Source organism: Arvicanthis niloticus, chromosome 3 (assembly GCF_011762505.2).
Source record: "Arvicanthis niloticus isolate mArvNil1 chromosome 3, mArvNil1.pat.X, whole genome shotgun sequence".
NCBI lineage: Eukaryota > Metazoa > Chordata > Mammalia > Rodentia > Muridae > Arvicanthis > Arvicanthis niloticus.
In genome coordinates this window covers 133,473,030-133,500,983 of record NC_047660.1, presented here as the reverse complement: position 1 = coordinate 133,500,983, position 27,954 = coordinate 133,473,030, and the positions used below count along the sequence as shown (strand labels likewise).

General features: G+C 42.9%; 2 protein-coding genes and 1 long non-coding RNA gene across 6 annotated transcripts in view; 1 reads left to right on the top strand and 2 right to left on the bottom strand.

Annotated features, from left to right (window-relative positions):
• Positions 1 to 9,751, bottom strand: part of Stat1 (signal transducer and activator of transcription 1) — a 41,496-nt gene extending 31,745 nt beyond the window's left edge. The window contains exons 1-5 of one of the 2 annotated variants that reach the window (XM_034497646.1): positions 9,582 to 9,751; positions 9,170 to 9,293; positions 6,357 to 6,487; positions 5,833 to 5,977; positions 2,202 to 2,300 (exon numbers count right to left, since the gene is read on the bottom strand). In XM_034497646.1, coding sequence (XP_034353537.1) covers positions 2,202 to 2,300; positions 5,833 to 5,977; positions 6,357 to 6,484 — 372 coding nt within the window. In that variant the 5' untranslated portion in view covers positions 6,485 to 6,487; positions 9,170 to 9,293; positions 9,582 to 9,751. The remainder of the gene's footprint in view (positions 1 to 2,201; positions 2,301 to 5,832; positions 5,978 to 6,356; positions 6,488 to 9,169; positions 9,294 to 9,581) is intronic. The other variant, XM_034497647.2, reaches the window with a different exon arrangement.
• Positions 9,752 to 15,337: 5,586 nt separating this feature from the next.
• LOC143441837 (uncharacterized) lies at positions 15,338 to 21,070 on the top strand. Of its 2 annotated transcripts, XR_013109559.1 has the most exons (5): positions 15,338 to 15,423; positions 16,512 to 16,617; positions 17,795 to 18,054; positions 18,678 to 18,949; positions 20,064 to 21,070. It is a non-coding gene; the product is annotated as an uncharacterized LOC143441837 (long non-coding RNA). The 2 variants fall into 2 exon arrangements; XR_013109560.1 differs by lacking the exon at positions 17,795 to 18,054.
• Positions 21,071 to 21,253: 183 nt separating this feature from the next.
• Positions 21,254 to 27,954, bottom strand: part of Stat4 (signal transducer and activator of transcription 4) — a 110,318-nt gene continuing 103,617 nt past the window's right edge. For both annotated transcript variants that reach the window (XM_034498061.3, XM_034498060.2), the window contains 7 exons: positions 27,470 to 27,519; positions 27,156 to 27,250; positions 25,807 to 25,943; positions 25,386 to 25,577; positions 23,235 to 23,301; positions 22,721 to 22,829; positions 21,254 to 21,550 (listed from right to left, as the gene is read on the bottom strand). In XM_034498061.3, coding sequence (XP_034353952.1) covers positions 21,524 to 21,550; positions 22,721 to 22,829; positions 23,235 to 23,301; positions 25,386 to 25,577; positions 25,807 to 25,943; positions 27,156 to 27,250; positions 27,470 to 27,519 — 677 coding nt within the window. In that variant the 3' untranslated portion in view covers positions 21,254 to 21,523. The remainder of the gene's footprint in view (positions 21,551 to 22,720; positions 22,830 to 23,234; positions 23,302 to 25,385; positions 25,578 to 25,806; positions 25,944 to 27,155; positions 27,251 to 27,469; positions 27,520 to 27,954) is intronic.

Sequence of the window (27,954 nt, the reverse complement as noted above, 5' to 3'; positions counted from 1 at the left end):
AGAACCTTAACCCCAGAGGCAGGGAAACAGCCAGGACCTGTTAGATCAGGGCACTATGGAACGGGTACCTGCTGTGCCTGCCACTTTATGGAGTCCCACTCTTCCCCATCCCCAAAGAGGCCTTGGCAAAGTGCTCGACCCTCCTCATCTGGGAGGCTCAACATTAATCTCTCCCCAGGTCATGGACTTTTCTAACAAGAGCTCAAAAGCGGGCACACGTTCAAGTTCCAGTGACTAGCTAGAGGGCGGGGCTGGTGTAACAGCAGAGCCGGCTCTGGCTGCCTGCTATGCCCACTCCAGGCTGAGGGGTCAAAAGGGAAGAACGCCACGTCAATCTGCAAAGGTGGCAGTCTGTCCTTCTGCCAAGCTCTGCCCTCAGCTGTCCTTGCTAGTCCACCTGAAATACAAGGAGACCCTGCCTACTGCTAGGGTGAGGATCCCCCGTGAATAAAACCTTCCTCTGAGGCTCTTTACATGCACGCCAGGTGCGGTGCGAGGCAGGCATTCTCGGCAGCCAGCTTCTGCTCGAACGCTCATGTGCAGCGTTGCTCTTTAGGGGAGGAACCAAATGAACCATTCCTGAAGTTTAGGAGAAATGATATTTACAAACTGAACACATCAAGGTGTCTTCATCGCTGTAGAGGGATAGTTAACTAAACGCCCAAGGAAGGTTCTCCAGGAATGTGACAAATGCTCGCGAAGGCAGAGAGAAGGCCCTTTGCCTGCCTTACATTTGTTCTCCATCTTTCCCCACTGTGACCCAGTTCACTCTCAGTATTATCTGCTGGTGAGATGCACAGTGCAGACTTTGCTGTGTCCTCTGCATTCCTCCCTCCTCCGCCAGACTAGCTGGGGCAGAGGAACTCAGACCGCAATAGTTTCACAGACACCTGCCCAGCTTGTTGCTCTCATCACTACACATCTCAAGAAAAAAAAATACAAATATCACTGCAACTCAAAAACCTCACTGCACCCAGATGCTGAGAAGGCCTACAGGGTGCCCAACAAAACCGTGACCCCAAACACATCAGGCTACAACTCTGACTCATCTGCTGTTTGACGTCATAAACATTTAACAAGTGTCTTAATCCTGTTCAAAATGAAGCTTTTATTTTCCTGTTAGTTTTTTTTTTTCTCCTCTTCCCAAATCTGTTGTGTCCTACGGTCACCCTCTTCCTGCCTTTCTCTGACTTCTTCAGCAGACAGCATCACCATTGTGCATGTGACTTAAGTCACAGCTGTAGAGTCATCCTTGGTTATTCAGTGCCTCAAAACAGCCTAGATCTGTGTGAATCCCCACCTCCATGAACTCTGAGTATACCTTCCATGGCCACCCCTTAGCAAGGTTACCAGGATCTGATGTTTCACTTGCTTCCATTTCTGTGGGAAAAGTTTCCTGACCCTGACCTAAAGAAGGAGGCCTTGCCCAGTCATCTTATAATGGCGTCTCCTTCGCTCTTAGCACTGCCTACAGGTGCCTCACTTAAGTGCCGTTGTTCTCACTGGGAATGAACTCTGTTACACAAGGACCTTTCTTTTTTTTAATTTATTTTTTATTGAATATTTTATTTACATTTCAGATGCCATCCCCTTTCCCCATTTCCCCTCCCTAGAAAACCCCTATCCCATACCCCCTTCTCCCTTTTGCTTTTATACAATTTTTTAAATGTCAACCAAAGGCTTTATAAGTTTGGAAATGCTCAATATCAATCAGAAGTGTAACCTAATACCCAATCTAGATATATCAACTATCTTTGACTGGCGGAGACATGTGAACATCTGCCTCCATGTCTGGGCCCCCTCTCTCTTTCTCTCTCATCACCTAGCTCCTCCTCTCCTCCTCTTCCTCTCCTTACTCCTCCTCTCTGTACTCCTCCCACCTTAGCTCCTCCTACATATCACCCTTCCTGTTAAAATAAAATTTTTCTCTCAAAATACAGTTAGAGCATAACTATACCAATTTATGTCAGTAAGGTGCAAGATAGACCTAATACCCAGTCCATCATTTTGTTGACTAAGCAGAACCCACAAGGACCTTTCTTAAAGCTCAGTTCTAGAAAACTTCTGGTTCTAACTGTCTCTGTTTCCCGAAGTTATAAAATCAGAAGGTGTATTGATCTGTGCCTTGAGAGAGGCGTTGGTAACATCTGTGAAATAAACAATGCATCCCTAACTGTTAGCATTCACTCAGAACGAAGTACCTGATTAAATCTTTGGGCGTTTTCCAAAATCTTCCTCTCTTCCTTCAGACAGTTGTGGATGATCATGGACATCTGTACAGGGTCTTCTTGGAAGTTATCCTGGATGCAGGTGGTTAGGATGAAAATAAATTGCAGAATAACTGGGTCAGAATGGAACAGAATTCAAGGATCACAGAAATCTTGGCAACAGTGAAAGGCTCTCAAATATGCAGAACTGTGTGTAAGTTAAAAGTCAGACACATAAGGAATCCATGGTGGACTCTGGCAGAGCTTTCTGGGCTACACCGTCAACTGCACCACAGACTTGGTGCACAGCCATGGATACTGTGCACAGCAACGGCCTCCATACAGCACAGTGCCACAGGCTCTAAAATAGTACTTCATCTGATTAACTGCAGGGGTTGAGTCTGCATACAAAGATTCCTGCCCTTATAATAACATGATGGTTTACTTATGGGAAACAGAGCTTTTGATGTGTTCCTACTGTCAATCCAAACCTCTATCTGTAATGACTGGTATTGGCTCAGGACTCCCCTAAACCAAGTTCTCAGCACAAACATTTATTTGCTCCAGAGGGACAAAGGACAGGGAATAAGAGACAAAGACAAGAGAAAAAGGATGAGAGAGAAGGGGAAGGGAACAAGAGACAGGGAAGGGGTATTTGTCCTAGGAGGAGACAAAAGACTGCCTCTGGATAGAGAAGAGACAGATGCGGCCCAAGGGAAAAGGGCAATTTATAAAGCTAAAAGGGAAACCTGGAGAAGAGTGATTCTGAAGGTCCTTGCCCCCAACTGGTTCTTGATCAATCAATAAAGATTCCAGTGGCTAATGGTTGGGAGGAAAGAAAGAGGTGGGACTTCCAGGTTCCTGCAGGATAGGAAGGAGGAGGAAAGGAACTGAGATACTTGGGGGAGAGATGGAAGCAACTCAGAGCCGCAGGGGAGATCTTCCAAAATGTAGGTGGAAAGGGGACTGGCCCACGGAAGGGCATCCCGAAAGTGTCTTGGGCAGCAAGACCAATGGGCTTCACAGAAGGTAACTGTGCAACTAATCTGAGGAAAGACTTAGAGGTGTTGATCTAGGAGTAAAGATAACTGAGCAATTGAGCTGGGGGCAGACTTGGAGGTGTTGAGCAAGGAGTGGCAGGTTTAAAATGAGCTAATGTGTGTGTCTTTCATCCACAGATCCAAGATAGCTCCTGGGCAGGTACTTCACATCGGTGTAGCCAAAACTCCCGCCACAGAAACCCTGTATTAGGATGAGGTGTTTCATTTTAATTGGGCATGTTAACTAGGGCAGCTGAAGGGGTTTTGATTGCTGGACTTCAATACTTTGATAGCTGGACTTCGGTAGTCAGCCTCAGAAGGAAGAAGTGCCAAATAAGGAAACAGCCCTGAGGGGCTAGCTTTAGGAATGTAATGTATGGGTGTTTAGCAAGGCAGACAGAATTCAGGAGAAGGGCAAGGCTTGCCATAGCCACATGCTCAAACGGGCAACTGTCCCCTTCAGTATCAAATTAATAGAGCTTTGAATTTATCATACTAGACAAAGATTCCATTAACTAGTATGTAAATTTGATTTCATCTTTAATAAACAGTAGAATTACAAGTATATCAAAGACTTGCCTTAAAATAATCTTTAAATTAATTATCAATAAATACCTGACTTGTGTAACTATTTTATATATTATATTTATATTCCCGAAGTTGTAGAAAAACTGCCTGGATAAAAAGAGGTCTGTAAAAATCTTGGTTTAACAAAACTTTTTCTTTTCCTTGAGAAAGCTGACTTTTAAGCTGGGCAGTGGTAGCACACGCCTTTAATCCCAGCACTTGGGAGACAGAGGCAGGCGGATTTCTGAGTTCGAGGCCAGCCTGGTCTACAGAGTGAGTTCCAGGACAGCCAGGGCTACACAGAGAAACCCTGTCTCGAAAAACCAATAATAATAATAATAATAATAATAATAATAATAATAATAATAATAGTAATAAAAGCTTACTTTTTGTCTACTAAATTTTAAATAAGGTACTTGTTGTGATTATTTGGATGTTTCTTGTTTCGTTGTTTGTTTTTGAGACAGGTTCTCTCTGTGTAGTTCTGACTGTCCTGGAACTAACAGAGATGCACCTGCTTCTGCCTCCTGAGTACTAGGATTAAGGTCATGTGCCACCATGCCCTGAGACATAAAGTATTTTTATAAACACGAAATACTTCATTTATAAATTAGGATCAAAATTACTTTAACTTACAAAATTTGAGTAATTTTATTTGAAAAGAAAATCTTTTTTATATGTGGATCATGAAAACTGGGGATAGTATTCCACACGTGGACCATGAGGGCTGGGATAGTATTCCACACGTGGACCATGAGGGCTGGGATAGTATCACATTCCAAAGCCAGAGCTTTAGGAAGACTAAACACGTATTCTGATCATTGAGTCATACCTACACTTCTTCATAAATACATAAATAAATAAATACATAAATAAATATCCATCCTTCTGGACATCTTGAAGATAATTATCTTCTTTTAGGATATAGACATAATGTAAAAAGTATTCATAATAGTCCTTAACTAATTCCTCAACACAGGAACTGAAGTGCAACTGTTCTTTTAACTAGAACAAAGATATTCATCTCAATTTTTCTGTTTGTAAAACTAGTATGTAAAACTATCAAAAGTTTTCGCTATCAAAGCTATTTTGTAAAGTACTGCAAACATGTCTTTATAACAGGTTACCACCAAGCAGCCTGCATAAAAGCAAAGTTTTACAAATCTAATCTAATTTTCCTTCTCACTGATATAAACTCTTAGAGATGTTCAAAAAGAAAAAAATAAATAAAAGGCTCCCAACTACCAAGGGTAAAATGTTTTGTTGTGTTTCACTTCTATTAAAACAAGAAAATTCTGCAATGCAGAGTAAACACGGCAGCGAGGCCATCTATGTGTGTGCTGGGAGTGTATCTGAGGGTCCTGAATTCTAGATAGTTCTTTGGCTTTCTCTTCCAGAGGAAGACAAATCTGCCAGAAGCAAGGCAAAGTCTAGTTCAAGTCACTCACCCACTTGTAAGTCTTGAATGAAAGCCAGGCAGTGGTGGCGCACACCTTTAATTCTAGTGCCTGGGAGGCAGAGGCAGAAGGATTTCTGAGTTCGAGGCCAGCCTGGTCTACAGAGTGAGTTCCAGGACAGCCAAGGGCTATACAGAGTAACCCTGTCTCAAAACAAACAAACAAAAATAAGTCTTGAGTGAGCCAACCCTTCCTGGAAATTCTCCACCTTAAACCCACAAGGGCCGAAGATCAAACTGATCACTAGAATTTCTTGGGGTTTAATGTGTTACCACAGCTCATTGCTCTAAAAATGAAGCCTCTTTTCTTTGGTGTCAATATTAAGAATTTTTAGCCAACTTTTTTCACTTAAACCTGAAAACTCTTTTGTGTTTATAACAAGAATTGATATTGTATTTATTTATGATTTATAAACATTAGCCACAGAAAGTTTATCTGTACTTCTGTAACTTCTCTAAATGCCCAATGAGTGTACACTCAGAAGTATCTGCCGAGTTAAAAATCAGTAAAGGTTTTAAGTAAGTGGAGACACTTCAAGTACAGCACCAAGCCAGTCCATACCTGGAGATTACGCTTGCTTTTCCTTATGTTGTGTTGCAACAGGAAGTTATTCTCCAGAGAGAAGCGGCTGTACTGGTCATCCAGCTGAGAGAGGAGATCATGGAAGCGGATGGTGGCAAAAGAAACATCGTAGGCAGCGTGCTCCCTACAACAGCAGGACTTTAGTTTTTCTTTTTAAGTTAACATTGTTTTATTAGCAATCCGTGTAGTGTTTCTGTCACAGACAACTGACATGAAAAATTATAGGACATGTACAGGAAAAAACATTCATGGTATTTATCTCCAGAAAGAAAAAAGTCAGCAGGGGCCTAAGCTTTCTATGTCGAATATTTTCAGATCATTTAATTTTTTTTGCCATTAGCAAATAATATGGTTTAAAACTGAATAGGAAGTACTTAATGGCTAACGTATTTAGTTTTATGGCCACTGGTGACATTCACTTTTTGTAAACACAGCTTCAAGTTACTTCGTCAACAGATACTTTTAAGACAAACTCCACTCCTTAGCCAGTGTGTTTTGCTTACCAGTCTTGCTTTTCCAGCCACTGGGCCAGGTACTGTCTGATTTCCATGGGGAAACTGTCATCATACAGCTGGTGAACCTGCTCCAAGAACTTAGAGTCCAGCTGCTGAAGCTCATACCACTGTGACATCCTCTGCAGAAAGAACATGCATGTGAACTGATACCTACAGCTCCAGGCAAAGCCTCTATCCCAGTGGTTCTCAATGTTCCTGACACCCTGACCCTTCAATACAGCTCCTCATGCTGTGGTGAGCTCAACCATAAAATTATTTTCATTGCTACTTCATAACTGTATTTTTGCTACTGTAATGAATTGTAATGTAAATATTTTTGAGGATAGAGGGTTGCCACGGGTGTCATGACCCACAGGTTGAGAAGTGCTGCTCTATTCTGTTGGTTTCTACAAAACACTACCTGAATGGTATCCATACCCAATATCTTTGTTGAGTTTTTTTCTTCTTCTACAGAAAATATACCCTCAGGTGTTTGCTCAAATGTCTAGGCAGATACCCTGGTAGCTTATTTCCAAGGTAACCACCTCTGCCCTGGAAAACACTACCCTTTCCCTTGATATGATTTCCCTCCGAGTATTTATCACCCTGACTCATTGCCTATTTTCTCTCGTACCTTCTTGTCTCCTTTTGTCTGAAGAAAAGGAGATGGAACAATGTCAGGTACAAATTAGGTATTCAGTAATTATTACTTTAAAAACAAATTAATATCAAGCAAGTAGTAATTAGAATTAAGATAGTTCACAAGCACTTCCTAAAGCTTTTTCTACAAATTATAGTACATTGTAAAGCTGGTATCGTATGATTATTACATTTTACTTATTGTAAGTGTGTGTGTACATGTGTACACATGTGCCACATCACGTAAGTGGAGGTCAGAGGACGACCTGCAGGAGTTGGTTTTCTCCTTCCACCTGTGAGTCCTGGGAACGGGATCAAGTCCTCCAGACTGGCAGCAAGGCCTCTGCCCACTGCACCATCTATCTTGCTTAAGTTGGCATTTTACATTTATGATTCATAAGGTCAAGTATTTTTGTTAAACACATTTCAAAAGAAACAATTTTTCTTTTGTGCCTACAGAAAACAAGAAGTCTGGCACAAAGAAGTCCCAGATCTCAGTAGTGATCTTTTTGTTGTGTTTTCTGTTTATTTATTTTTGGGGAGTTTTTTTGTTTTGTTTTTTATGTATGTGCTGGCAGGCACATGTAGAGGTCAAAGTTCATATCAGCCTCAATCCTTTCTCCAGTTTTTTTTTTTTTTTTTTTGAGACTAGCCCCCCAGCACTCAAGTCACAAATGCATGTCACTACACCTGGCTTTTTTTTTTTTTTTTTTTTTTTTTTTTTGAATGTTGGTGATCCAAATCCAGGTCCTCACACTTTCACAGCGAGAACTATTTGCAGTAAGCCATCTTCAAGAGCCCCTAATAATAATTTTTAAAACTGGGAACAACAGCCAGGTCTGGTTGACCACACCTGAAATCACAGCACTTGGGAAAGCTGAGGCAAGAAGGCCATGCGTTCAAGGTCAGCCTGAGCTGCATACTGGGTACAGCATACAAGGCTGCACAGTGAGTCACTGGCTCAGAAAAAGACATTTCTTTTCTTTCATACAGCACTGCCAAATGCCATTTGGAAGAGTAAAGTAATATTTATCTCTTCAGATAACTATGGAGTCAGTTTTTATATTGTAATCCTATAGATTAAAAATTACATCAATCCCTATTTTAAGGAGTCTTCGGATGCGTGAGAAACAAGTCACCTGTGACAATCATATAATGGGATACACACCACTACGCATTGTCACCATCACAATTCAGAGTGGTAAAGGCACCGGAGTGCTGCCAGACCTGAGGAAGGGTCTGTACTCCGATGTAGTGCATGGAACTGTGTGGATAAATACCTGTTTTCAAACACTCATGTGCAGGAATGAAATCATGTCTGCTGCACAAATGTCCCTCCAAAGGATAGTAAGGAAGTATCTAGACTACAAAGCAAGCCGCCGTTTCAAATACCGTTGGAAAGGACTCCAGCCCACCACTGTGGCATGTCTGTGAATCTGAGACTGGCAAGACCATCCTTAAACACCTGGCTCAGACAGTTTGGAGTTGGCTCTCCCGTTTCCATGCCTCCAACAAACATTCTGCCCTCCCAATCCAGCCCGTGCTGCAGACTAGACCACACTGCTTTCAACGATCAGAGTTCTGTATAGATCAGAGTTCTGTATAGATGGCACGTTTTCCTAAAACCGTCTGTCACTCCCACATCTAGCTTTCTTTGTCAGGTACCTTGTTGAGGTTTGCACTTAGAGTATGAGCTCCAACCTTCGTCCGGAAGCTTATGGTTGCCTGCTGCAGCACTGAACGCATCAGAGCCTTGGAGGCATCAGAGCCTAGGGTCCAGAGCCTTGGCTACTAGCATCCTCTGGACCCTAGAGTGCCCAGCATATGGCTTAACAGCAAGTGTTACTGAGCACAGAACTGTTTGTTCAGCAGAAACTTTGTATGTATCAGTAGGAGTAGGAAAGCAAAAGGCAAACCCCATGATGAACCTCCAAGTTTGAGCCCAGCATCCTCACTGAACAATCAGGACTCAAGTCATTCCTGCCAGATAAAAGCAAATTCACCCATCCATACACCTACCCCTAAACTTTTAGGTAGTGTTCAGGAAGTGTTTTAAATAGTAATTCTACCATTAGCGGATGGTTCTGCAGGAACGAAATACCTACCACCTTTAAGTTTCAGAAAACCGGTAAGGGCTGATACATACTGAGATTCCAAATGCTTTTGTTTCCACGAACACTTACTGGGCTGTCTCCGGGTGCAGGTTGGGGATTCAACACAAGCAATCACCACACACAGCAAGTTATACGCCAGTTGCATGCGAGGCGGCGTGCCGCCGGCTCAGGAGATGGAACAGGGCTGAAACGACTGCGAAAAAGAAGAAAATGTTACAGGGGCAGAAAGGGGCCGGAGGTGAGGCGAGCAAGGGTTAAATGGGAATGTGCAATGTCTTCCGGGAGAAACGTCTATTGCACAAGTCATTTTACCCTAGTAGTGCCAACGGCAGGATAAGGGCGCAAGCAGCATCAGGAGCTGGGTAAAGCGGTCCCGCTCAAAGAGTTCTCTCTGGCGGATGACAGGTCACCTGTGGCAGCAGACCCCAGGCCCGAAGTGGGGGCGCCCCACTTCCACCCGCATCCGCACCCGGAACCGCACCTGGCGCTCACTCACTGCACTCAGGAGTTCGAGTCTGGGCAGATCTCTCTGCGCTGTTCAGCTGCGTCCCAAGAGAGTTTGAGGGGCGCGGTCCCGGAGGTCTCCAGGAAGCTTTGACACAGCCAGCGCTGAAAACCGAAAGTACCGGGCAGGAGAAAAGGCCGGAGAGCGTCCCGCCTCCTTCCGCCTCTGCCAATCAGCGGCGGGAACTGGCCGGCTGTTCCACCAGCGCACCGCCTCCCCCCGCGGCGGACGCCAGTGTAGCGGCTGCTTGGCTTTCCTGGCCTGCACTCCCCACCTCGCGTGTGAGACGTGGGGCTCTGCTGTGCGGTGCAAACCGCAGACTGGAGGTTCTGTTTACATTGTTGGAGAGCTACGAAAGGCAGCTAGATGCTTGCACAGGCTCAGTCATAGAGATCCTACATTAACTAGCCGCCTCACTGCGGACTCAAGAATTGGGGACTAGAGATTAACCTTCACGTTACTAGAGCCAGAATTTAATTTCCCATTTTGAAAACATTCAACAGAGCGTACTTGGCCTTAACTCGGCACTTACGGCAATTGCGGAGAACTTGCTCTTGCAAGAGTACAGGGGTTGGATTTGCAAGTGCCTGCATGGCGGTTCCCAACTCCAGTTCCAGGGTCTAGTGCCCTCGTCTGACCTCTACAGGCACCAAGCCTGCATGAAGTACACATACTTACAAGCAAGCAAAACAAAAATTTCATGGGGGAAAAAAAAGAATAAATCTAATTAAGATGTTTAAGAAAAATAAAAGTTTACACAGTTGACACCTCCATTACTGAAACTTTGTCTCGCTTAGCCATCACGACAGGATCGCTTTGCTCCTTCCTTTCTCACTTGACTTCCCTATAGCCGCCATCACTAAACCACTAAAAAAGAATGTGAGGACCTCATCTGCCCTTCTCCCACTGTGCCTTTGGTGAGCTCATCTGTAACTTCCATGTCCTCCTCGATGTATACTCACCCACAGCTCTCCTCCAAGTGCCACAGTTCCCCTGTCCTTGGATATCTACTGTCTGTAAACCAATTTTACTCAAAACACAACTCATCAGCTTCCTCCCTATACCCAGTCTTAGTCTTGAAATGTTGAGGGCCAAGCCATAGAAGTTGCCCACTCAGTCCCCTTGGTCGTCAAGCCTCAGTGGGTCTAGCTCCTGTTTGTACCTCTTCCATCACCCCATCCTCTTACATGGACCACTGCAGTGGCTTCTCCGATGACTGCCTGACTTTGGCTTTTCATTCCCACTTAATTCGTCTGCCATGCACTCATTTTAGTGATTTAAAAAAAAAATCTAATTGCAAAGCTGATCATGTCATGCCAAACTAGAATTTTCATGATGCTTTTCTTGCTTGCTCTTAGACAATTCAAATTTCTCAATATATTCTCAAAGCTGTGTTCCTCTATCACTTTCTCTAATCTCAGCTTGTACCGCTCTTTTCATTGCTTGCTACAGCAGTTTTTATTCTTTGAATAAGCAAAACTCTTTCCCCGAAGCCAGTCCTCTCACCAGCACTGCTCGCTTTGAAAAGTCCTCTAAGCCAACATCTGTATTCTCAAATTCTTTGATGGGTAACTAACTCATGTTAAAATTTAGGATCAACTGGGTGCTGACGGCATACAGCATTAATCCCAGTACCCAGCAGGCAGACGCAAGCTGATTCCTGTTAGTTCGAGGCCAGCCTCTTCTAAAAGAGTGAGTTCCAGGAAAGCCAAGGCTACACAAAGAAACCCTGTCTTGAAAAACCAAAAACCAAACAAACAAATAAACAAACAAAAACCCTTCAGATCAAATGTTACTTTTCCACATAGATATCACAGAGGCCCAACTAGGTCTTCTTAGAATGTACACCTAGAGAATCAATTGGTTCCTTCAAACAGATGGAATTTGAATCAACCCTTGGACAGCACCACAACTTTCAGTAGCAGAGGCTCTCAATAATTTCCCAGGGATGTGTATATATGTGTGCATGGATATTTTAGCCTTTAGAGGTGAATATAGTCTATTTTCTTGTCACATTCTCAGAAAGGCAGCACAGATCTGACTCTTAGTTAAGTGTCCAAGTCTAATTATCTGTAAGAGTTACAGTTTCTGGAAGGAAACCACTTTCTTATTTTGTAGGTACCACCATGTAAGACATCAGCTGTTAGACTGGTCAGGGGAAAGCTAACAAGGTCTCAACCTTCATCAAAGAACTATAGGCAGCAGAGGAAAGCTGGCACAGGAGTAGTCTTCCCCAGGGAAAAGCACACCAATTGGTTGTCCGGTGCCCCAAAAGTCAGTCCTAAAAACACACAAACAAGCAGAATTATGCTAATTGAAGAGATTCTAGTTAAGTTATACTATACAAGAACAATTAGTGAAAAAGGAGGCCATGCTTCCGAATGAGAGTGGGGTTGGGGGCGGGGCGTAGATGGGAGAGTTTGGAGAGAAGAAGGAAAGAAATGTTATACTCTCGAATTCTAAAAGATAAAACGTGTAAGGAAAACAAACAAACAAAAGTAACCACACCGAAAACAAAACAGAAACCTTGAAGAAAAAACTTCTAAATACAGGATATTATCATACAACATTCAACTTGGGAAACGGAATCTTTGTAACAACAATATCAAGTAGGCAAAAGATATAACACTAAAAAACACAATGCCATGTCTGGTAAATTATAATTATAATTTTCTAATCTTTTTTTCCTTCCTGAAGTCTCATGGGTTCACTGAGAGTAGAGCATTCTTCTCCGGTGCTGAAGTCTGAGTAGAGCAGTCCTCTCCGGTGCTGATGTCTGAGTAGAGCAGTCCTCTCTGGTCCTGATGTCTGAAACTTGCCACTTTCTCTGGCATCAGTCTGTTCTTGTTTGCTTCTTCCCTGTGCCAGGAAATGGTGCAGCTGCTCCTGTAGTCTGATCCAGGAAAGAGAGGCTCGTGGAACCCTCTAGAGCCTGCCACCTGGAGCACAGTCCAATGCTGGCTGTCATTGTGTAACTCTGAGATCCCCTCCACCCCCTGAAATAGCTACTTTACAAATGACAAAATAATCGTTCTAAATAATCTTAAAAGATTGGAATGCAGCTGGACATCTTACCAATGGTGTAAATTTAAAACTATAAATATGAAGACTTGCACTGAATTTGAAAGAGAAGGTCAAGGCATGACCAGAGTCCCTTTAGTCACTGGAAATCAACCAGAAACATCAGGTAAGAAGAAAGTTATGATTTACTATGCCTGAAGTGGTATGGATCCAAAAGAAAGTCGTGGTGATAAGAAACCTAGAACCACGTCGGACAAGGAGTAACGGAGGCACTGGAAGGACTTCAACACATGATGTTACAGAGGAAAGACTCAGAACCATTCTAAATCTCTCATTTAGTGGACATTTATTTTTTTCCTTGGGGTGGGGGTAACCCCAAGATCATTCTTATTACTCAATCACCCCTTCTTGTATTCTACACTTACCCACTTATATTAATTGATCATACCTATCTAATTGTGCAAAGCATTTATAGTAACTTAAATGTTCACAGTAACTAGAACACACACACACACACACACACACACACACACACATATATATATATATATATATATATATGCAAAAAGGCAAGGTAAATTTCTAGATACTATCATTCACACGAGCCTACCTACCAATGCAGGAAGGATCTTCTGGTCCATACTTTCAGCAGTGGCCATGGTCTTCTCTTCTCTGTCATCTGCACCTCTCTGTGTACTTCCGCAGATAGAACTTTTTCTCTGACCTTTGAATCTAAGGCTGACTTGTGACTTGTTTTGAACTATATCAGGCAACAGATATGGCATCGTGTCAGCTGGGGTCTATCATTACAGAGACTCAGAGTCCTGCCATGTCTGGACCAGTCAGGTTAGCCTTTTGAGGAGTAAAGGATGACCACACAGGCCAATGTTGTTGGGTCAGTGCTGTTCTCCAGGCTTAGGCCTTAGATTTGTGAGAAAACTCAGGCAAGATCTGACAGATGTGACTCAGTTGAGCAGAACTCTGCTCCCCACCATTGCTAGTCTCACCAGCAATGTTAAATGGCTGTTTGGGCTGGAGGATGAAACGCATTTGCTGTACATGTACAATAGACCAGATCACTGATGCAGCTCTTACAGCAGTGGGGTGGGGGGTGGGGGGTGGGGGGTGGACGGCAGAACATCCAAGAACTGAATTCTAAAACAGAAACTCTCAGGTGGAACAGGTCTAGTTCCCTTTCCCACAGCATGCCCCCTGGAGGATCTCTCTAAGGAACACCTTATCCTCTGTGTGTGTGTAAGACACCCTTATCAACAGAACTTGTTAGATCTGGGATCTTTCTTCCTCCATCCTGTGGCAGCTAAATAGCCAACAAATAAACTTATAGTAATATATTTACAGATGTCTCCTTGCCTCTCAGCTGTCATGTTCTAATTTAGCTACACCTTCTTGTCAGTAGTATTGCTATAATCAAAATGTCTCTCCACTGGAATTTCTAAAAATGCCTCTGCTTTCTCACCCTCCTGGCCAATTGTAAGTCTTGTAACTGGGACCACGAAGTCCCAGCATGCCACTTCATTGGATGTATACCCTTTTGTTTCCCGGGAACACAGTCGTTGGAAGTCCAGTTTTTTTTAACTCTTTGGTTTTAGATTTTGTATGATACCTTACCTTGGTCTTGGTTTTCTTCTCAGCTAATAGCAACTCTATAGGAGCCCTGTATCATGCATCGTGTGAAAACACAAGGCACATGTCATGTCTCACACTTGCTGTGTGCATGTGATTTTTTTCTTCCCAATACACTTTTTGGAGAATAGCTGTGTACTGCCAAACTACAGTTCTTTTCATTAACTACAAGTGGTACATCATGCAAAATTCTACTAAAGATGATAATATTGAGGATGAAGAGACAGATTAGTGGTTAAGAACATATTGTGCTTTTAGGGAGAGCTGGAGATGAGTACCCACAACCCACACCAGGTAACTCATACAGCCATCTATAACCCTGGCTTCAGTTCCAGGTGATCCTACACCTTCTGGCCTTCGAGGGCACCTGGATGTACTTGGTGCACATAGATTCATGCAGGAATACTCATCTTCACATAAAAGCAATCAATATGATTTTAAAGGTTATAGTGTAGAGACTCTAGTCAGACTGTTTAAAACTGTATAGGAAATCTATCATAAGGAAATGACCCAGTATGTGTAAAAGATTGGTGCTGCCAGGCACTGCTACCAAAACTCCATTTGTATCATTGAAGTCTTCGAGCTGACTAAAGCACAATTCATATGGGAGAATAGGAAAGTTATACTGACAAAGACATTGGAAGATATCCAATTAACAGCTAAACTTAAAAAAGAGTAAAAGGCAGTCTCTATTGTAAAAATTCTGCAAATGTAAATAAATAAAACCCACTGAAAATATCCTAAAATGTTAATGTTAAAGTGTTGGATCGCATGCACATATTTTTTAACGTCCTTGAATCCTTCAGAAACACACCCTGGCTGAGCTCTGCTTTAGGACGGGCGACGTGGGCTGCGCTCGCCGCTAGGGGCGCTGCGGCCGCGCGGTCAGCAAGCTGCGGCGGGAGGGAGGCGGCTGCTGGGAAGAGCCACACCACGTGCTTTCGGGGAACTCAGCCGGCACCGAGAAGCTGCTGCTTTGAGAGGAAACCGAAAAGCGAAAGCAAATGCTGGCAGGCAGTGCGCAGGCGCGGGCCCGGGGGTTTCCCACAGCCTGCCCGCCCCGCCCCACCCCACCCCACCGCAGACTGCGCAAGCTCAGGGCCCTTCCTCCGGTTGGACTTGGAAGGCTCGGTCCTGTGGGAAGAAAGCTGAGGTTGAGTGTTTGTCTAGTGACTTGAAGGGAGCGGAAGCTCCTTGCTCTCTATTTCCATTCTTCTCATGACCCTCCCTTCCACGCTTGCACACCGGCAGCCTCACACCCTAAGCCAGGACCCACAGCCAGGGATGAGGGTGTGGGCAGCTCATTCTGCTCAAAGCCTAAGGGGCACAACCTTTCCTGATGTTTTCATGCCCCCTGCCATTCTGGGTGGTCACAAAAGCAGTATGGGAGAAGAACAAAGGGAGGAGAATAGCTTAGTCACTGGAAAATTATTCTGACTTTGGCTGACAAAAGAACAGTTTGGGCCCTTGCTTGCCATATATAAATATATATGGCTTAACTAAATCTGAAAGGCAAAGGGATTGAAATTCTGTAGCTTTCCTTAACTACTAAGAACCTACTTAAGGTACCAGTCTTGGTAGTACGTGAAAGGACCTGCCTAGCCGGTCCTTCCCTGCCTCTTTGGAGAGGAACCCCACTCCGGCCACGACATACACACATATACATCTGACTACCACACATGTGTATGTGTAAACATATAGTTTATACATAAATCCCACAAGGCAAAAGCACGTTTCTTTTCCACATTAGAACACTGGAGCAGCTGTATAGTATGCAGAGCCCGGGGCAAATGTGGGACTAAAAGCAAAACCTAAGGATTTTGATGCAACAGTCCTGCAGGGAACTCGAGAAGAAAGCCTTACATGCCTTGCCCTGTAGAAGCCACTCCACACAGAGAAGTTGCAGGGCTGGGGTGTTCGTTTCAAAAGAATCCTTGTTAGATGTTCATTTGAACAAAAACAGATACAATGAAGAAACAAGTTTTATACCACCACTCCTATATTTTAAAAATCTCTTGGCCTTTAGCTTTCCCGCAGTGTCTCCTACATGAGTCGGGCTTATTGGCCATTGCTTTTAGCAAGCAGAGTTCATGGACTGGTCCCTGCCCTGTTTTAGGTCTGAGCTGAGTTACTCCCTAGGAGAGGCTTCACTGCTGACTTCTTCCAATGACTGTTTTATAACCTTCATAACATAAATCTGTCCCCTCTATATTATTGTCTGTCTTCATTTATCCTCACCAGAGCATGGTAATTTCAGGACACTTCTCTCCTGTAAATATATAGAATGGCACTGTATGCTCACCATGAGAGAACTGAGCAAACGGACACAGAAATCTTTGTGACTCAGGTGAGAAACCCTGCGTGAGAAGGGCAATACTTGATACAGAGCAGTTCTCGGAACTATTTTTAATGATTTACTATCATTAACACTGAGGGTAGAAATTGCAGGTTAATTCAACCATGTAGACCTTACTACAGGCCCTTAGTGTTAGCATTTTGTGTAAGCTCTGCCCCACAGTTACCTGGCAACGCCAGGTATGTCTGACTCTCTATAAAAGGAGCTGCGTGCCCCTCCTCTCTTTTGCTTTTCCTTCTTGCTCCCACTCTGTCCTCTCACCCCTTCCCCCCTCACCATCCCCCCCCCACACCTCCTCATGGCCTCTCTCTCTCTCTCTCTCTCTCTCTCTCTCTCTCTCTCTCTCTCTCTCTCTCTCTCTCCTACCCTCTTAACTCCCCTCCCCATGCCCTGAATAAACTCTATGGTCCCTCAGGGAGAAGGGATGCCTCACCATGGGTCCTTGATGCACCCTCTTCCCCCCATACCTGAACACCTCCACCAAACATATCCCCTCTCTCTTTATCTTTTTATAAACACTTAGGCCTACTGACCTGTGCATATATATTCTGAAAAACCTCCCTACAGAGTGTGAATGAGGCGGCCAGTTCTTTACACCACCCCCACACTCAATGCCTGTTTACCCTGTGTAGATAGTTTCTTTTGTCACATATGTAACATACAAGATGTTTAAGGCAATGACTGTCAATCCTGACAGAAGAGAATGTTGTGTGAGCCTTGCATGAGTGGCAGTGCACATGAGTTTAATGAAGGCAGTTAGGGAATGTTTCAGGACGCTGGGTTCATCTCCGAGTGGGCAGACATGGGAGCTATCAGGTATACCTGGGGAATATCTAAATTAAAGGGAAGCTGGAGAGAATTGATGCCTATGACTGTAGGTCATTTATCAGAGCTTAGAAGTTCAGCAAGAGGTGAAATTGAGAGGAAGTTCTCTCTGTGCTGTCTCAAAACCAGGTGTGCTCTGTTTAGATAGGATGGTATAAGATGTGAGTTTAGAGTTTGTACATCTTAAAAAGAGGAGTTTTAGTCTTGCAGGCCAACCAGGCAGCAAAGAGAAGGAAGGAGCCACTGTTCCTCTTGTATCCAAACACCGGTTACCTGTTTATTAAGGTCAGATTGTGCAGGACTCTAGGGACAGTCTTGCTAACCAGGCTTTGTCCTTGTGCAGGCAGACAAGGAGCACACTGACAAGGAAGGATCACCGTGCTGGGGACTGAGAGGGAGCTATGGCCTGCACCCTTTTTCTTATGCTGACACATATGAACATTTGACAGAAAAGCTATTCAGAGCATGAAGCATGTGTGACCCTTATTGAGGGGAGAGGGAAGACACAAGATTGGAGAACTGAGAGAATGTAGCTAAAGGGGGTGAGGTGAAACTTCACAGACTTCAGAAAGATCTGCCGAGAGTCATTGTCCTTATTCAGAGGTATAACGTTAAATATACTTTTACCTATGAACATCTCCAAAAAATAATGTCTTTAGTTAAATAAAATAAAATTCAAAAAGATTAAAAAAGAAACTGTCAATATTGAAATATATATCTAGTGAACTTAGTGACACATAAAACCAGATTGAAATCGCCTTTGTGACATCGTGTAATTGCTTTTTTTTACTAGTGGCCTTAAATAAGATTTAGCAGTGGGCTGACTGTCATAATTTGTAAAGTGTGCTTAGCATATTCAATATTTTAAGGTAACTATGTAATGAGGTAACTGTAATATGATATAAAGGTGGTATGTGTTATAATTTGCTGCTCTTAGTTTAAAACTGATGAAATTCTAAAGTCAGCTATGGGTTTTGCTGTTTGGATTTATGAGCTCCTGAATTCTATTCATCTACTCCAAAATGTGGAGTGTTACGAGTTATTCAGAGATTTTAAGCAGGAGTGAAGTCTTGCGCTTTTATTTTTTTATTATTGTATGATGTTTGTGTGTATGAATGCAGTTGCACGTGTGTACAGAACACATGTGTAGCTCAGAGGTCTACTTTCAGGAGTAAGTTTTCTCTTCCCATCTTGTGTTTTGAGGATGATTCTCTTGTTTCCGCCAGGTTGCGTGCTCCAGGCTGACCGTTGAGTTCCTACACAATCTGTCTCTGCCTTCTGTATTGCCAGAGGCTACAGATGCAAGCTGCTGCGTTACAGTTTTTATATGGGGTCTCAGAGCTGAACTCTATTAGGCTGGGTGGAGTTTTTGCATACTGAACCTTTGCACTAGCTCTCCATTGATTTTACATGGAGCTCTTTGTCTACAACAGGAGTTATCCCGTGAGAACACTTTTACCGCATTATTGTAGCATCTTCTTCATAAGGATCCAGACAGGTATGGTCTATGCCTACAAGTGGTGATTCCATAACTCTGATTTTGTTAGAGTTCATACTGACATGATAAAAAGTTTATTTTATTGCATATTAATTAATTATACTGACAAGCCAGATTTTTTTTAATGCAAGCAGTTGGATCACTATATATGCAGGACCAACTTAGAAAAATATTTACCCTGTGTCAGGAATTGGAGGAGGTGTGAGCAGTACCCAGTTGGCTAAGTCTGGACTATGTCATTATCTATTCATGAATATAGAAAAGTCCTATGCTTGACCCAAAATTCTGTCACCTCCTACTACAAGGAGTGCATAGGCATCCTGAACCATGTGAGGTGAAGAAGAAACAGTTGTTTGCACACTCACATGGAGGCCAAAGGACAATCTTGAGTGTCATCCCTCAGGTGCTACCTACCTCACCCTGCAAAGTCTCTCACTGGCCTGGTCTTCAGCTACTAGGTGAGGCTCTCTGAGGCTTCAGGGACGCATCTTGTACTGCCTCTCCAGGTCTGAGATTACAAATGGATGCCAGTATGATGGTGGGGATGGGGAGGGGGACCTTAAACCCAGGTCTGCGGGCACTTGCAAAAAACAAAACAAAACAAACCCAAAACCTAAAAATCTATTCCCTAGTCCAAGTGGTTATGTTAAAAATGATTTGAAAAAAATGTGCATCCGTGATTGGTCTGGGATCAATGAAAAGAGAAGGGAAATATTTAGAACTAAAATCTATCTTGTTTCATTAAGTGCATCTTATTTGCCATTGGCTTGTTATCGACTGAAGGTTTGTGTCTTCCAAGTTCTTATGCTGAAATGGTTATTCTAATGATGTAGGTGGTAACTAGGCTAAATTAAGGTTTAAATCCGAAATGTCTACCTCCAGCTTATTTTGAATGCTTGGTCCTGGCCACTAGTTTGAAAGTTATGAATCTTTTAGGAGGTATTGACTAGCTGGAGGAAGTAAGCCTTTGCAGGTTAAGTCTACTGAGTTTTGGCTTGCTTTTTCCTCTGTCTGTCCTGCCACAACTCGAACAGCCTTGTCCTTGCATTCCTTTGGCGTCTCTCCTCCATGTGTCTCCTACCATGATGTACTGTTCCCTCCTTGCTGTTGTCAGGGATATGGTCACAGAGGCTCTAACTGTAGCTACCATGAAGACGAACTCCCAGGAATGGGATTGTCACCCTTGATGAGCTTCCAGTCCCCTCTCTGTTGTATGATGACACAAGACCATGAAGCATTGCCTTTCTGCAGCCTGGAAGGGGGAGAACCTGCCCCTGCTGCCGCCTGAGCTTGTACTTCAAACTTTTGGAACTGTGGGGGAAAAGTTCCTGTTGCAGTAACCATAGAGCGCACAGTACTTTTAGAGCAGTCTAAACTAAGTCACACTTAAAAGGAGGAAAAACTATGGTGGAAGGGTTTAGTGGAAACATGATCTAATTCCATTTCCCTGTGCTTGCAGCTCATGTGGCCAGTTTTACATTGGACTTAACAGGTATCTGCAGGTCACCTCTGGCCAAATCCTGTCACCTGAAAACACAATCTCTGGAGTACAAGACTCACTTGAGAAATATCTTGCAACTCTAAAGTCCTGGTTTTGTGGGCTAGTGGTTAAGGGTATACACTGTGCTCGCAGAAGACCATAATTTGGTTCCTGGAACCCACATCAGGAGGCTTACAACTGCCCCGTAACTCAAGCTTCAGGGAGAGCTAAGGCCCCTGGCATATGAGGCCACATTCCCAGCCTACACATGATTGAAAATAATAAAAATTAAGCTTAAAAAAGAACTTATTTTGATTTTTCCAGATGTAAATAAAAACAAACGCTTAAACCCATACAGTCCAATATGTTCTAGAGATGTAAACTGTGAAATCTACAAGCGATGTCAGGAATCTAAAGTCCAGGGTACTACTTGCTTCCCAGGCTTCATTTCCTGACTTTTCCCCATCTGGCCACTTGAAGTGCTTTTAATGTTAGTGCATTTGCCAAGCACACAGGGATGACTCTGGATCCTTTTCCTACTGAGAGACCCATCCCAGTAGCTGAGAGCATCACAGATGAGTTCTGCCTGGCGATCTGGAGGCTTCCTGACTCATCCCTGCAGCCCTGTGAATCACCGCTGATCATGCCCCATCATTCCCCACTCTTAGATCTACCTGCAAGATTCTTATCTGGGATTTCCACTAAATCTTCCTGTGGCTTTGAGTAATGCACGTATGATTACTTATTGTTGACCCACCCTGAAATGTTAACATAGCTTTCAGGGCGGAAGTCGTAAATAACACCTGAGAAATAAAACCAGAAACAAACGCGTTTGAAGGAGTCCTCTGTTATATTGTTACCAACACTGGTTTCTTAAAGCTGTCTTTTCTTGCAAGTTTATCTGGAGCTTGTCTTTAGCAGTTTTGTCACAGCGCTCCTAGCTGGGAATGGCACTGACTGAGAAGAGAGCTTCGAACTTCCTACCATTTTCTAGAAACCGGTATTTACAAAGCTGAAGAAATAAATTGTGATCTATGGTAAAGAACAGTCTCCAGTTTCATCTGCTTCCTTCTTTGAAGAGTCCGTTTATACCATCATTCAGCAGAATATGGGGAATTCATCTAAAAATGAAAATGAAAATGATTGTTAAGGAAACTGTTTTGCAAATAAATTACTGTTTTGATGGAGTAAATACTCTTTTGTCGACTAAACAATCTGTAATCTTTCTACTAATTAACTGAGGATTCATTAAAGTAATTATGGCTGATCAGCCTGAAATAAAAGGCATAATTTAAGTAGATTAAAAACTATGTTAAGAAGTCCACTCACAGGGCAGGCAAAGTGGCTCAGCGAGAAAAAAGTACAAGACACAAACACATACACTAATTAAAAAAAAACATTCATCACACTAAAAATAATAATATGAAAATGGATGTAAAATGTAGCAAAAGTTCAGTTAGGTACAAATGACTTGGTGAGTTAAAGATAGCCAGCATTGGGTTAAGCCATCCAAGGTGTGCATGGATTTTTCCATCCCCTGGAGTCTTGAAGAACTGAATACCATTTGACCTGTGGCCAGATGTCAGTTTCCTGGGCATCTGGATCCCTCCAAGGGGTTCTGATGTCTGTTCACCTTACGTAAATTGGGGATGGTGAACCCTTTAACAGCATTAGGGGATGGAAACAAATAGAACACATCCAAAGTAACATTTATATTACAATGCTATAATGTATTATTTATATATATTGTATATACTGTATGTTATAATGTATTATAATGCATATATGATATATACCTATATATTAGATTGTGAATCAAATCTTTAAAAAAACAAAACAAAAAAACCACTGTGCTGCTATTGTTCTTCATGTTCTAAATGGAAAGGCCACAACAACTGGCTATGCAACAATCAAGAAAAGTTGAAACTTGTGGAGCCTGAACTTCTTACGATAAATACTAAAGTAGACTTGTAAACCCTGGATGTGTGTGTCCTTTGCTAAAATGGAAAGAGCTAGGGAGTGGTGTGTCTCATGGCTGCAACCAGGGAGAGACGTACAGGGATCTTTGGCCCTCTGATTTTGTGGTAAACACCTTAAGGCAGTTCTAGTAAGCTAAGGTGTTTGCTCTCAGTATCTGCACACTCAGCAGCATGCAGAGTGCAAGGCAGCTTTTGAGTTCACGCTGGTGACAATGCTCTCTCCTTGCCTGGCCATGCTGGTACCCCTGTGATTCACATGTCATTTCTTTCATTGCAAATACCCTAGATCAACATTGATAGGGGAGGACATACTGCCGTTTCAATTGTCGTTGGGCTCAGGTTTTCTCTCAGCACAGCATATGCATTTGGAGACATGGGGAGAAGGTCTGAAGGAGATTGTGGCTCCGTGGAATCACTTCGGCTTAAAGAGATAACAGAAAAATAGTACAAGGATTATAACATAATAGCTCATGCTAACTTGCTGTGTCCAGGACTTGTCTAGTGCTTCATCCCTTTGTGACACTGAGCTGTCTAATTCATCACTTCATATCACAGCATTCAATCTGCTATAGACTATATGGCATATAAAAGGGCAGCTTTATAATTCCAGCCTTAATAGACTGGATAGTGTGCCCTGAAGACTAGCTTTATGTGTTCAAAGAAATGAGACATAAAACGCTTTATTGGGCATTAAAAAATGCTTTATCCTCCATTATATATACTCTGATCTGCCCTTAAATCTCTTTTAGGAAAGCTTTTTGAGAAAAAAAAAAAGCAAAAAAGCAATTCAATAACAAATATTTTACATGTGACTACAGATACTCACATTGTTGAAATGGGGATAAAAACGGACGGGACATAACCCTTGTCTCCCCGTTCTGTCGGTCTTGAAACTAAAAAAAGAAAGGCACAGTGTTGGGGTGAGATGTCAGCATTATAGATAAAGCTGGAAATAAAACGTCTAGAAAAATATCCATAATGCTCAGAAGAAAATAAATAAATGGTTGTCTTGTAATTCACAAAACCTTTTAGTTGAGTGTGGAAGAAATGGCCATACAAGCAAACATGAAATCCGTAAGCAAACAACGAAACTTTTAGCATGCTGATCTGACTTTGTGTATCAGTGAGTCTAAAATGTCTGACAATTGAGGCTGTACTTCTTCATCCGCCCTTTATGCTGTATTTAAGTTTGGCATTAGTATCTGATTCATTGGTGTGTTGGGGGAATTTATAGTGCTGTAGTGTCTCTCAGAAGTCACTGTCTTAAAGGTTTGGTTGCTGGTCTGTGGGCTCCTGGGGAGTAGTAGAACCTGCAAAACGTGGGGCCTGGAGGAAGGAAAGTCATCAGGTGTGTACTTTATTAGGAATACTGAGACAACAGGCTCTTTTTTTCTCTGCTTCTGGGTCACATAATCCCATGATGGTGTCTCATTGAAGGCCTAGGAGTGATGGGAGCAAGCTCCATAGACTGAAACCTTCCAAACCGTAAGCCCAGCAAATAGGAAAATTTGCTCTTTTCATTAGAACACCCGCCATAACCTTATTACTACAAGAGGTTTAGAAGCCGTCCTAGAAGTAGCATTACACCATGATCCTCACAGGAACCATAGTAATCAGCCATAGTAATCATGATGGGTGGGCCGTGGCCTTCCCAGCTACACTATGCTGGTCTATGCTCGTACAGTTTCAGCATTTGTGTTTTGTTCTATTAGACACAGAGTGCCACTGAGAAGCCAGGTCTTTGAATTTGTTTTCTATTGCATGTTATTTATTTTGAAGTTAGGTGGCAACACCTCACACTGTTTGTGATACCTGTAGGATATCCCACAAGACAGTACCAAGAGAGTATTCACTACAGATGAAGATCCTTAGAGACTGTGCACTTCCCTGGTAGCCATTGGGGACAGGGTTCTAGGAACCCTGGCAGATAGTGAATCCACAGTGCTCAAACCCTTTGTGTACAATAGTAGAGCATCTGTTTTGAATCTAAGCACACTTTTTTTTTTTAATCCCTTAAATAATTTCCAGGTCACCTACAATACTTGCTTCAATGTAAATATTGTTTAAGTAGTTGTTATGCTGTATTGTTTATGGAGGGAAGAAAAGGTTTACATGTTCAATGCAGTTGCAATGTTTAAAATTGTTTTTTGATCTTTGACTGAATAAGATGCAAAAACTGTGGCTACAGAGGCCAACTGTGCTTTCATGAGAGACTGGTAAGCCCCCTTGCCTCAGACAGCTAATTTTACAAATTTTCTTTTCTTGTATTCCATGTTTACTGAATGCCTATTTGCACAGTTACTCTTCCTGGCCTTTAGGGTAAATGTGTCAGAAGCATGTCAAAAGAAGCTCAGATCCCCATGTCTGTTCTCTGGCAGAGAACACATACTCTTGAGCTAAGATTACAGTAAGACCGGATGAGACATATGACTCAGTGTTACAGTACTTGCCTAGCAGTCTCATTGAAGTCTGAGTTCCTCTCTCTCTCTCTCTCTCTCTCTCTCTCTCTCTCTCTCTCTCTCTCTCTCTCTCTCTCTCACACACACACACACACACACACACACACACACAGAGAGAGAGAGAGAGAGAGAGAGAGAGAGAGAGAGAGAGATTTAACAGCTCTCAAGTCACTTTACAATATACAGGTCTACAGACCTGCTGTGAAAGTTTACAGTCATCATCTCTTTCTTCCTTTCCCTTGGCCATAGTACAATGAGTGACCATCGCTGCTATTTTAAGGAATATGGGCTCTGGGCTCCACAAAGGGCTGATCTGGCCACGGTGAAGTTTAGTTGCCCTGAGAATGTTACTCTACTAAACACTGGCATAGCACTTGACTTGCTAAGGCTCTAAACCTCCAAATGATCCTGGGATATTACAAAGGTCAAAGTAATCATAGAGGAAGTTAATTCGTTTTCCTCTGACATGATATCATTTCCCAAAATCTCAAGAGGAAAGTAAATATAAATGGCGTCACCTTCGCAAGGCTGGGAGCTGTAGTGTTTGCCAAAGGCTTTGTCTTTGGGAATGTCAGGATAGAGGTACTTCAGAGGATTTTCAGGGATGTTTTCAGACATGATAACCTTGTAGTCTCGCAAGATGTCAGCGAATGGCAGAGCTGAGAGCCGCCCTTTGTTGTAGGGTTCTACGGAGTGGAATCTCACTTCTCCTGAAAGCACAGAAACTGGAATATTTAGGGTCCTGAAGATATTCTAGGTAGTCATTCTTTGATAATCCACGTTATCACTATGGCTAAAAAGCCTGACCTGGAGTCTGTTCAGTACAGACTGTGCATGAGAGAGAGGGTGGCAACATGGGCATTCAGAATTCGTGGTACCTGGTTATGGGCCATCTGCATCAATTCATATTCAAACCATTCGGTGAGTTTGACTACGTACCATTTTCAGATTGGTCCACCCAGGTGAAGGTTATCCCGCCAAGATGGCTCTCACTGAATCTTAATAAAAATGTCCCAGGCATTTTATCTTTGAGCAGAAGCCGCTCCTTCTCTTTGCTAACAAAGCCCATGATATACCTAAAATTAGAGTGAGGGGCAAGACACAGTCTCAATTCATCATTATTGTACCTGCATTTATTTCATTCATAAGAAGTAGATCTAACAAGCAACTGTACCTGAAATCTCATATTATTACATACATATAATATATAGTCTATGTATATAATATATCAGTATAGACTAGTCTCTGAAGAAACAGTGACTGTATTTTTCCCATAAACATGCTTAAAAGAAAAAAAGAAGAAAAAAATAATTAAAGCAGAAAAAAGGTGCTCATATGAAAAATAGAGGAATGGGTACCAAAAATGTGGTACATTTACACAATGGAGTGGTAACTCAGATATTCAAAACAATGACTTCATGACATTCTTAGGCAAATGGATGGAACTAGAAAATATCATCCTGAGTGAGGTAACCCAGTCACAAAAGAACACACATGGTATGCACTCACTGATAAGTGGATATTAGCCCAAAAGCTTGGAACACCCAAGATACAATTCACAGACCACATAAAGCTCAAAAAGAAGGAAGTCCAAAGTGTGGATGCTTCAGTCCTTCTTAGAAGGGGGAACAGAATACCCACGAGAGGAAATACAGAGACAAAGTGTGGAGCAGAGACTGAAGGAAAGGCCATCCAGAGACTGCCCCACCATAAACAGACACCAAACCCAGACACTATTGAAGATGCCAAGAAGTGCTTGCTAACAGGAGCCTGATATAGCTGTCTCCTGAGAGGCTCTGCCAGAGACTGGCAAATACAGAGGCAGATGATTGCAGCCAACTGCTGAACTGAGCATAGGGTCCCCAATGAGGAGTTAGAGAAAGGACTGAAGGAGCTGACGAGGTTTTTAACCCCATAGGAAGAACAACAATATCAACCAACTAAACCCTCCAGAGCTCCCAGGGACTAAACCACCAACCAAAGAGTACACATGGAGGGAGCCATGGCTTCAGCTGCATATGTAGCAGAGGATGGCTTTGTCGGCATCAATGGAAGGAGAGACCCTTGGTCCTGTGAAGGCTCAATGCCCCAGTGTAGGGGAATGTCAGGGTGGGGAGGTGAGAGTGGATGGGTGGGTGGGGGAGCACCCTCATAGAGGCTTGGGGAGGGAGGATGGGATAGGGGGTTTGTAGAGGGGAAACAGGGAAAGAAGATAACATTTGAAATGTAATAAATAAAATATCCAATTAAAAAAAAAAAAAAAAGAAAAGTAGAGTCCACAAACTCACCCATCAATCCAGAGGGGAAGAATATGTTTTTTAATTAGGTCCAATATTGCTTCAAGCCAGGTCCAGAAGGTAAATGTTTTGCCAGGCAAATGTTCCTACCAGGAAGGAGCACACACAGACAAGGGCAGTGACTTAGGCAGCACCTTGACAGAACTCACCCCAACTTTTACAAATGTTCCCCTTGAGCAGGACAGGACTTTTTTTTTTTTTAAAGTTATCCTCATCCAGGAAATCTTTGAAACCACTGGAGATTTAGAAAGAAGCTTTCTGCAGAAATAACATCCTAAATGACACCCCCATTGCCCTGTTTGTACCTTGCAAAACTTGGCCCAGGTGAGGTGACCATCACTGTAGTTAGACTGAACTAAAATGAAAGAAAAAAAAAAAACAAACAACAAAACAAGAATTTTAATGCAACAGTGAGACCTTTCATTCTGTGCCTGATTTAACCTCTTCCCTCTTCCCTTGCAAGCAGTTCTTATGGAGTTCCAATGGAGGAGCAGTGTGTGAGTGGTTCGTAAGGTCTAACGTGTCATCCTGTGTCTAAGAAGTTCAGTGTCTAATATGAAGCTTTTATAATGGAAGAGCCAACAGTGAGCTTAGGAAGCTCCATGGGTTAGCTGCGGGGTCATCGGGCAGAGGGAGAGCAGAAGCTCCTTCAGGGAAGAAGCACAGTGAGGACAAGGTGCTGTGGGAGAACACTGTACTGACTGGAGATGGTAAGAGAGGCCCAAGGGTGGTGACCAGACATCAAACAACAAAATCATGTAGCTAGGTATAGCTAGATTTCCAGAGCTCT